The 11456-nt window shown below is 40.2% G+C and overlaps 2 protein-coding genes across 5 annotated transcripts in view; one reads left to right on the top strand and one right to left on the bottom strand.

Moving 5' to 3' along the window:
• On the top strand, nt 1-1553 carry LOC121399206. The gene is made up of 3 exons (XM_041579292.1): nt 1-160; nt 590-781; nt 1294-1553. The coding sequence occupies exons 1-3, from the start codon at nt 1-3 to the stop codon at nt 1551-1553; spliced, it is 612 nt and encodes a 203-aa protein (XP_041435226.1).
• A 7490-nt stretch (nt 1554-9043) lies between these two features.
• Nucleotides 9044-11456, bottom strand: part of LOC108704998 (receptor-type tyrosine-protein phosphatase alpha) — a 79799-nt gene continuing 77386 nt past the window's right edge. For 2 of the 4 annotated variants that reach the window (XM_041580719.1, XM_041580720.1), the window contains 3 exons: nt 10820-10968; nt 10418-10553; nt 9044-9397 (listed from right to left, as the gene is read on the bottom strand). In XM_041580719.1, the coding sequence (XP_041436653.1) occupies nt 9323-9397; nt 10418-10553; nt 10820-10968 (360 nt within the window). In that variant the 3' untranslated portion in view covers nt 9044-9322. The remainder of the gene's footprint in view (nt 9398-10417; nt 10554-10819; nt 10969-11456) is intronic. The other 2 variants (XM_041580721.1, XM_041580722.1) reach the window with 1 other exon arrangement.

Below are 11456 nucleotides of genomic sequence, written 5' to 3'. Positions count from 1 at the left end.
ATGAAGGTGATTGATGGGAGATTCTCTATAGAAGACAATATGACCAGCTTCTCCATTACAATGGCCGGGATGAAGCCCCAGGATTCTGATATATATCAGTGTGGCATCGAGTTTACTGGCAATGATGCCATGCACCCTATCACTGTCACTGTTCTACCAGGTACTGGCACTCTTACCGGCAAGGATATGGTATGTTATAGCAAACTGTGTTGAGGGAAGAGAGTCATTTTGATTCATAGGCCTATGATTAAGTGTCCAAGTGCATGAAATGCGTAAGGTTTTCTGAACATCTATTGTTTTCCTAATTAAAATCTGCATTTTCTGTACTTCTCTTTGGGATCTGTGAGTGCTTGTCATTTGGTTTGATACCTCCACCTGGAGCTGTAGATCTGGGGCAAGTGCACCCAGACCCCACATATACACTGGTGAGATTTTATACCCATATGGCCATGCACCTAGAGTCTCTGTATTATATTTAATAAAGAAGGGATTGCATAAAACTCACCTTTAATAACAATAATCAGCAACTTTCCAGCAGACATAGAAGTAAATGTTTACACATTACTGTCCGGGTGGGATTGTCTTCCAGGTGTCTGTAGGGAGACTGCTCCTTGGGTGGAAATGGTGGACTTTCCAGAAAACTTTATATTTGTTAAAGAGAAGGATCTGGTGACTGTCTCGTGCCGGAAGCAGTTTGTGGAGAAGACATTCAGGCTGGAGTGCAGACAGGTATCCCATGAATTCCAGCTTTTCTCACGGTCTGAGGAGACAACTTGTGTAGGTGAGGAACATCTGGGTGACATCTACTTGTCATGTGATATGATTGGCCATTGGCATCTTCCTTATTCTTCTTTCTTCTCATTCTTACTCTTTCAAATTCCTATTCCTTCATAAGAATGAGCTATGAGGGTTGTAGGGGATTCAAGGGGTCCATCAGGTTGAGCGCATGTTGTCTTACTAAAAAGGCAGAGCACAAAATAATACAAAGCTGAGGTGGAGGAAGGTCTCAGTACCTGGAGAAGAGATGACCTTAAGGCAACCAAAGAGTTCAGCCTGAAAACCCTGCGCGAGGGAACGTTTGTATGTGATTTAATTACCAATGGATGGATAAGGCAGATGATTAACAGAAGCACCAAAACCCAAGAAGAGGTCACTGATCTCCAGCCACAGCCCCCCTAAACTTCCTCCCACCTTATACCCCTTCTGTCACTGTCTCCATCACAAAACTACAAGGGAAAGACCCCAACTTGTTGCCTATGAGTTGCCTCCATCTACTGTTTTTTTTACTTACAGAGAAATGCAAAAAAGTTGATCAGTGGGATCCGGATCTGACGTTTAATCCAGATGAAGAATATTATGGGCCAGATGAGTTGGTGGAGCTGTCGTGTCCTGCGGGATATAAACCCAACGACTCCATCATTCAGTGTATAAGGGACAAGAACACGAGCAGCTGGAATGTCACCCAGGTGTCCTGTGAGCCCCTCGGCCCTTCCCAAAGTAAGGCTCAAACTGCTGGAGGAACGGCGGTTTATTATCAGCATGGGAAGGGGTGAACTGCGCAATGGGAAGGGGTGGGATTCCCTACTGAAGTAGGTTTTTAGCAGGGAACATCTGTGCCCCAATAGGTACATTTCTGCTGATTCACTGCACATACTCTGGGCTGCTGTCACTTACCTGAACTCACCATATACAGTATCAGACGGGGCTGATTCATAAATACTGGCCAAATTTGCACCTGTGCAGTAACCTATAGCAACCAGTCAGTAATTAGCTTGTTTTCAGCCAGCTGCAGGTTGAGCACTGAAAGCAATCATCTGATTGGTTGTCATGGGTTACTGCCCAGGTGCAAATGTGCCCAGTGTTTGTAAATGACTCCCACTGTAAATGTCACAATACAAGGCTGATTAGTAACAACTTCACATTCACATTACATGGCAGCATAGGATCCAGCGCAGTCTGCACCAGAATATAATAATCAGCTTTTATGACAGAGAATGTTACTCTGTGCTGGATGATTTCACACGACCCCAGAGCCTACTGAGCATGTGCAGTGCCGCTGACCCACAAATGACGCCTAACAAGATCCATGATGGGGAGCTGCTGGGGCAAAGTCCTGGGTCATTACTGGGGCACTAAGTACAATATATAAAATACTCACTTAATACTCAGACTCTTTTTGAGGCTGTAGGTTTTTTAAATGAAATATATTTTTAGGTTTTTGCATTTCCTGTAAGTGGTGAGTGAATTTCAGCTGATACGGGAGTCAGTGTTGTGTCTCATGAGAGAGAAGTGGGGAAAGCTCAGCCCCCCGTCACCCACAAACCCACAGCCTCTCCTTTTAGCCCTTTGGGTTTCACACACTCCCCAGAACTGCCCAGAATCAGCCCCCCCCCCCGGGGCAGTTAGAGCTTCAGCTGAGCAAGAACCATAGACTGAGGGGCCGACACCAGTGGGCTTATAGCTGTATGGCAGCTCCCGCTTTTGGGACAGTCTCTATGCTGCTCTGCTTTGGGCCAATATCACTGCTGGTACCGACTGTGTGATAGCGAGTGGGGAAACCTCCCATTTAGTGTCACGGCTCATTGGGGAAACGAGTGCAACAAACCCCCCGACATTTCTCTTGTGTTGGTGTCAGTGAATCTCTGCGGATAAAACTTATGAATCAAACACTGACCCCCCCCCCCTTTCTCCTGCATTTTCTGCTGGTGACACAAATCATTTGTTTTAGGCCAAAGCCACACGGGGGCCACTTGTTGCCCAGGACTTGCTGAGGCCACAAAACTCCAGGGAATTCCCTGCCGTGGGCAACACTGAGAATTGTCTCTACTAAAGGATTTTACACAATTGTAAAGGGGAGAAATAAAATGAACTTTGGTGTCAGGGAAGAGCCACAGACGTCACTCAGTCCTACGTCTCCCCCGGGGGCTTCTGTTTGTGCAGCTGAATACGGGGCAATAAGAGGAGACTTGGGGGCTACTTGTCTCTATGAAGCCCCATTGTCTCCCTTATTCTATTGTAAAGGGCAAATATGAAAGAGGAAAATGAGGAGTGTCCCCAAAAAAGTCTTTACATATTGCGGGGCATTACTTTGCCTTTAGTTGTGGGTGGTATTGTGTTTGTTTTGTTAGTAGCTCCCCCCCATAGCAACACAGTAACCCAACTGCATCTCCCCTCATAGCAACACAGTAATCCAACTGCATCTCTCCCCATAGCAACACAGTAATCCAACTGCATCTCTCCCCATAGCAACACAGTAACCCAACTGCATCTCCCCCCATAGCAACACAGTAACCAACTGCATCTCTCCCCATAGCAACACAGTAACCCAACTGCATCTCCCCCCATAGCAACACAGTAATCCAACTGCATCTCTCCCCATAGCAACATAGTAATACAACTGCATCTCCCCCCATAGCAACACAGTAGCCCAACTGCATCTCTCCCCATAGCAACACAGTAACCCAACTGCATCTCCCCCCATAGCAACACAGTAACCAACTGCATCTCTCCCCATAGCAACACAGTAACCCAACTGCATCTCCCCCCATAGCAACACAGTAATCCAACTGCATCTCTCCCCATAGCAACATAGTAATACAACTGCATCTCCCCCATAGCAACACAGTAGCCCAACTACATCTCCCCCATAGCAACACAGTAACCCAACTACATCTCTCTCCACAGCCGAATTTAACCTCACGTCCATTAACTCAATTGGATGTTCTTTATGGAGGTAAGTACTAATGATTCCTAGGCACTTACCTATTCAGCCTTACTGAGGGGCACAGCACCTACTAATGTTACTCTCTGGCCCCTATTTATACAGTTCAGCTCCACTTCTGCTCTCAGATCCAGTAAATGGGAGGAAGATAACTCTGCACTTGTTGGTGTGGGGGGCTGTTATTTCGAGGGAACCCCTCTTCTCCCTCTAGTCTTAGGGTAAAATAAACCAATTCTCTTAATATAATCAGACAATAAATAGAACAAGTTCCAAGCTGAGGCCTAGAAGTTGGGCTAATGCTGAGCAGAGACCTATAGACCTGTGAGAAGAAGACAATCTGGATCTGTATGGGCTACTGATACACAAGGGCAGTGGTACCTTATCAGTATGAGGGGTTTTGGGCCCATGAGCTGACACTCAGTTACAATGTGCAGGAAATGATGAAGATCCCTTTCTTTGGCAGCTTCAGTTTGGCTTCTTTGACCATCGGCCTCCTGCCCGGAATATTCCTGAAGTTCCTGATATTCATTCCCATGGGTGGGAAACTCCTGTGTGACACGGGGAGATGCAGTTCCACTGAGGAGCAAGGTACCTACCTGCAGTCTGTATATCTCATGTACTGAAACATTCATGGCTGCACTAAACCCTCCCAATAGATCACTACAACTCCCAGGATCCATAGGGACTCCCTGGCACTGCCCTGCAATGTGGCCTTATCAGCAACTCTACTGAGTGCCACCAGCACATTTACTATTGGCATCTGTTTCCCCCCATGGGGCATTTAGTAGCCGGGCCCTGGGGCATTCCTTGCATGTGGGGTACAGGGGTTCCTTTTTGAGATGGGAAAGGTTTTTACCTGAGGGGATCGACCCAGTGATAAGTCTGATTATTTAAACAGAAGCGGCAGTTGTGGGTAATGATTCCTCCCTGTATATAAGATGCCTGGGACCTTCTGATCTCCAATATTCACTATAAACAGGTGTATATAAGAGACGTGACTGGGGTATATACAGTATATACAGTGTTTCTGATAATATTCACTATAAACAGGTGTATATAAGAGACATGACTGGGGTATATACAGTATATACAGTGTTTCTGATGTACAATATTCACTATAAACAGGTGTATATAAGAGACGTGACTGGGGTATATACAGTATATACAGTGTTTCTGATAATATTCACTATAAACAGGTGTATATAAGAGACGTGACTGGGGTATATACAGTATATACAGTGTTTCTGATAATATTCACTATAAACAGGTGTATATAAGAGACATGACTGGGGTATATACAGTATATACAGTGTTTCTGATGATATTCACTATAAACAGGTGTATATAAGAGACGTGACTGGGGTATATACAGTATATACAGTGTTTCTGATGTACAATATTCACTATAAACAGGTGTATATAAGAGACATGACTGGGGTATATACAGTATATACAGTGTTTCTGATGTACAATATTCACTATAAACAGGTGTATATAAGAGACGTGACTGGGGTATATACAGTATATACAGTGTTTCTGATGATATTCACTATAAACAGGTGTATATAAGAGACATGACTGGGGTATATACAGTATATACAGTGTTTCTGATAATATTCACTATAAACAGGTGTATATAAGAGACGTGACTGGGGTATATACAGTATATACAGTGTTTCTGATAATATTCACTATAAACAGGTGTATATAAGAGATGTGACTGGGGTATATACAGTATATACAGTGTTTCTGATAATATTCACTATAAACAGGTGTATATAAGAGATGTGACTGGGGTATATACAGTATATACAGTGTTTCTGATAATATTCACTATAAACAGGTGTATATAAGAGACGTGACTGGGGTATATACAGTATATACAGTGTTTCTGATGTACAATATTCACTATAAACAGGTGTATATAAGAGATGTGACTGGGGTATATACAGTATATACAGTGTTTCTGATAATATTCACTATAAACAGGTGTATATAAGAGACATGACTGGGGTATATACAGTATATACAGTGTTTCTGATAATATTCACTATAAACAGGTGTATATAAGAGACATGACTGGGGTATATACAGTATATACAGTGTTTCTGATGTACAATATTCACTATATACAGGTGTGTGGGGAAAGGTTGAGAGAGAAGGCGCAGTCTCTAATGTGTATCGACAGGTAAGTCCTTTCCCATTTATTATTCTTATATGGCACTTACTGCCCCTCCTCACATGTTTATCACAAATGCATCTGTTAATGAAGCTTCTCCCACAGATTCCAGCACTGAAATCAGTTTCAAAAAAACAAACAGATTTTTTTATATTTAATTGAAACTTGTATTTTCTTACTTTCCCAAGTGCCCTCATTCATGTGACTTGTGCTCCAATAAGCTTCAGTCTTTCTTTACTGCTCTCTACCCCCACATGAGGTGTAGTTGAACTGTACAGTCAGAAACTGCCCTTAACTTTATAGTTCAACAAAAACTAAGGGCCTCTTAACATTTACACCGTCAAGAAAAAGGAGAGAACAATTCCCAATTCTTACAAATTTTTACCTAAATTCATCAGCAAATAAAGACAGTTGGTGCCTCAATCTAAACTGCTAGTTCTTTTTGTCACATTTAGGCAAAAATCGAATTCATTACCCGATTCACAGTTTCCTTTATGAGATTAAGGTGATTAAATCATTCAGCAACAAAAATAAAGCGCAAGTTCTAATAAATTGATTAAAAAATATTAGTGAAAAAAATATACTGCTCTAGAGTAGAGTTGATGTTTTGTAGTTTCACCTCGATTCAAATGTGAGATTGGAAATATCAAAAGGGGGGGGGTTATATATAGTGATAGGAGACCCGAGGGGAGGGGCTCTACCTCACCTGAGTCACATGGTCTCATCAGCTCCTCCCCTGAGTTGCCTTCTCTCCACCCCTGCTTAGCTGTGCCAGCCAATCACCTCTCCACTCTCCTATATAAGCTCCTCCCAGCACTGCCCCCTATAATGTGAGTGTATAATGTCAGGGCAAATGTATTTCTGTTGTATTTCAGGGATGGGAAGAGAAGTCAGAGGCAGAGGCTGATGCCCCAGAGGAGTGTATCTATGAGGTTGGAGACCCAGTGTAATGGAGCAAATCTCAAGTCCAGGAGCATTAGGATCACCTGTAAATGTCTCAGCCACACACAGAGAACCAGTTAAAGGGCCAGTAACCCCTTTAATAAGCACCATCCCCATACGATTAGCTCAGTAAGACCAATAAATGAAGATACACAGGTACAGTATTTAACAGCATTTGCAGAATGGAAGGAGACTTTGCTGCATTTTAATGGCTCCCTTATGTTTCTCTGCCGTGTTTCCACTCCATGATAATCTCTTACACATATGTATGGTGGGAAAATGACCAGCAGGTGGCGCTGTTGTAACAAAATTCATTCATATTAACAGTACATGTATCCCTTAATATCTTGGAATCAAAACAAAATAAATAATGGATGTAAATGACAAAAATGCTTTATATTCACTTATTTTAAAGGTTTGCTTCCCCTTTAATCTTGCTTCTCTACAGGGGGTATTGCAAGTGCAGTCTAAGACTCAATATAACATATTCTCTAACTTAATGTCCCAATTTACTGCTGCCACTAATGTCTGTAAAAGACTCTGTATCCCTGTGAAATCTCCGTTGGAAAGAGCAATTAGGGTTAAACAGTAGGACCCCGTTGAAAACACGTTTCTTGGTCTTTCCCTGAGCCGAGTCTAAGTGCAAATCTCAAGTGTTTGGTTTGTTCCACATATAAATTCATCTGTAATGGTTGAACCGAATCAGTTTGATAAAGATAATCAGCAATATTTTTATTATCCACACAGAGATGTAACGTGTCTTGTTATTGCTTCATGATTCCTTCTCACTGTGTATTTGTACTGAGTTGAGCCGACAATAAAACTAAACCTTCCACTTATTGTTCCTTTATCTGACTTTCCTCTATCACTTGTAATGAAACAGAGGGGGATAGGATCACTATATATAAATATATAAGGGGATATGATCACTATATATAAATATATAAGGGGATATGATCACTATATATAAATATATAAGGGGATATGATCACTATATATAAATATATAAGGGGATATGATCACTATATATAAATATATAAGGGGATATGATCACTATATATAAATATATAAGGGGATATGATCACTATATATAAATATATAATATAAGGGGATATGATCACTATATATAAATATATAAGGGGATATGATCACTATATATAAATATATAAGGGGATATGATCACTATATATAAATATATAAGGGGATATGATCACTATATATAAATATATAAGGGGATATGATCACTATATATAAATATATAAGGGGATATGATCACTATATATAAATATATAAGGGGATATGATCACTATATATAAATATATAAGGGGGATATGATCACTATATATAAATATATAAGGGGATATGATCACTATATATAAATATATAAGGGGATATGATCACTATATATAAATATATAAGGGGATATGATCACTATATATAAATATATAAGGGGATATGATCACTATATATAAATATATAAGGGGATATGATCACTATATATAAATATATAAGGGGATATGATCACTATATATAAATATATAAGGGGATATGATCACTATATATAAATATATAAGGGGATATGATCACTATATATAAATATATAACGGGATATGATCACTATATATAAATATATAACGGGATATGATCACTATATATAAATATATAAGGGGGATATGATCACTATATATAAATATATAAGGGGATATGATCACTATATATAAATATATAAGGGGATATGATCACTATATATAAATATATAAGGGGGATATGATCACTATATATAAATATATAAGGGGGATATGATCACTATATATAAATATATAAGGGGATATGATCACTATATATAAATATATAAGGGGATATGATCAATATATATAAATATATAAGGGGATATGATCACTATATATAAATATATAAGGGGGATATGATCACTATATATAAATATATAAGGGGATATCATCACTATATATAAATATATAAGGGGATATGATCACTATATATAAATATATAAGGGGATATGATCACTATATATAAATATATAAGGGGGATATGATCACTATATATAAATATATAAGGGGATATGATCACTATATATAAATATATAAGGGGATATGATCACTATATATAAATATATAAGGGGATATGATCACTATATATAAATAAATAAGGGGGATTCATAGAATTCATATGGAAGAACTGCAGCCATTGGATCTGGTTCTGTTCATTTAATCAAAGGTTCATGTAACAGAATTAATGAGACAATTACACTGATTAGTTAAAGACTTTAACAACATCTTATAATTAAATCCATAAAATAACTTTATTATAATTTAATGTCTTTATTTTCTGAAATATTATTTCTTATTGGTTAGAAATATACAGAACATTTTAGATATACAGAACTAAATGTCAGCAGTGCGGCTCAGGTCAGACTGACCGGCAGTTCCTGGTTCTCTCCCATGTCCAACAGCTCCGGAATTCTACTGGAAATTCCCATAGGTCTCAAAGGAGTCCAAATAAGTCTTAGCCAGTGAGTAACAGAACGAGTACTGATCCTGCAGAACATTATACATTCACTGTGTGTACTGACCTGCACTTATATACACTGTTCTATTTATAAATTATACTATCACTCATGTATTATAAGGGATCATGTACCCCCTACTGTAAATGATAAGGATATTAGAAGTCACTGAGGGGTTGTTCTGTGACCATATAAAGGCACAAGGCTGCAGGCTGAGTTATACAGGGAACTCTGAGTATCACTCATGTATTATAAGGGATAATGTACCCCCTACTGTAAATGATAAGGATATTAGAAGTCACTGAGGGGTTGTTCTGTGACCATATAAAGGCACAAGGCTGCAGGCTGAGTTATACAGGGAACTCTGAGTATCACTCATGTATTATAAGGGATAATGTACCCCCTACTGTAAATGATAAGGATATTAGAAGTCACTGAGGGGTTGTTCTGTGTCCATATAAAGGCACAAGGCTGCAGGCTGAGTTATACAGGGAACTCTGAGTATCACTCATGTATTATAAGGGATAATGTACCCCCTACTGTAAATGATAAGGATATTAGAAGTCACTGAGGGGTTGTTCTGTGACCATATAAAGGCACAAGGCTGCAGGCTGAGTTATACAGGGAACTCTGAGTATCACTCATGTATTATAAGGGATAATGTACCCCCTACTGTAAATGATAAGGATATTAGAAGTCACTGAGGGGTTGTTCTGTGACCATATAAAGGCACAAGGCTGCAGGCTGAGTTATACAGGGAACTCTGAGTATCACTCATGTATTATAAGGGATAATGTACCCCCTACTGTAAATGATAAGGATATTAGAAGTCACTGAGGGGTTGTTCTGTGACCATATAAAGGCACAAGGCTGCAGGCTGAGTTATACAGGGAACTCTGAGTATCACTCATGTATTATAAGGGATAATGTACCCCCTACTGTAAATGATAAGGATATTAGAAGTCACTGAGGGGTTGTTCTGTGACCATATAAAGGCACAAGGCTGCAGGGTGGGTTATACAGGGGACACATATATAAAGTATGTACTTACTACATTAGGAATGAGTTGTCTTCTCCGTTTCTTGAGGGATCTCACTGATTGGGAAACATCCAGGAATCCATCGCTGCGGATCTGGTCACATATTAAACTTCCAGCACAGAAAATGCCCGACCGGGTTGCCCCATCACTGGGAATATATAGAGATGGGATGTTATTCGCCTCCATGACAATCCTCATTAGTTACTAAATACTTTCACATAATGACCAGAATATATGGGGCATTTAGAATATATAGTGAGTATTGCAGGTCATTTTCTATTGGCTGCAGTAGGAGGGGCCATCAGTGGTTCTGGCTTATGGTTGCCATCCAAAAATGTGATTCAGCTCTCTATTCCCTGTGGTACTTGCAGATAACTAGAATAAACCTCTCTTGCCCCCTGCTGGGGTACTTACCTACAGATCACAAGTACATGACTCTCTTTGTCCTGCTGCTGCAGCCGCTCCACTTTGCCAATGAGGCTAATGATGGCCCCCGGGTTCTGTGGAACAGGTTTGTCTTTAGGCCAAGAGTCCAGATGCCACAGCTGCACCTCAAGGATGGGCTGACAGAGAGCAGGAGTGACAGTTTTAGGTGGCACAGGGTATCCCTCTCCCTCAATGTTGCCTACTGTTCACTAGAATAGGAAACCCCACCATGATATGGTACCGGGTCCCCAGCATAATAAACTTATTCCCAGCATAATAAACTTATTCCCAGCATAATAAACTTATTCCCAGCATGCAACGCTCTTACACAAAGACTGTACTTACAGTATGGGAGCTGCAGTTCTGCAGTTCAGTTGAACAAACTACCCAACACTACATGGCACCGCCACACTTACATTGTGAGACACACTAACTTTACATTTTCCTGCTGAAAACCTACAGCAACTCCCTGTAATGTCTCTGCTGAGTGGCTTGCAATGTATTTTTATTGGTAGCCCATATAGGTGCAGGGATGTGACAATTTAGACACCCTCACATAATATTGGCAGGCACATCCTTAAGGTTCTAGACACCTAAATGGGTCCTGATGGGGACTTGTGCCCTT

The sequence above is a fragment of the Xenopus laevis genome, chromosome 1S (genome assembly GCF_017654675.1).
Source record: "Xenopus laevis strain J_2021 chromosome 1S, Xenopus_laevis_v10.1, whole genome shotgun sequence".
NCBI lineage: Eukaryota > Metazoa > Chordata > Amphibia > Anura > Pipidae > Xenopus > Xenopus laevis.
Note: the sequence above shows the minus strand (reverse complement) of the source record. Positions and strands in the feature narration are given on the sequence as shown.

Bases quoted from the DNA above. Each gene is read 5' to 3' on its own strand.
- LOC121399206 (XM_041579292.1), top strand. From the start codon at position 1: ATGAAGGTGATTGATGGGAGATTCTCTATAGAAGACAATATGACCAGC. The intron at 161-589 runs GTACTGGCACTC...ATTGTCTTCCAG, and splicing joins CACTGTCACTGTTCTACCAG to GTGTCTGTAGGGAGACTGCT. The intron at 782-1,293 runs GTGAGGAACATC...TTTTACTTACAG, and splicing joins TGAGGAGACAACTTGTGTAG to AGAAATGCAAAAAAGTTGAT.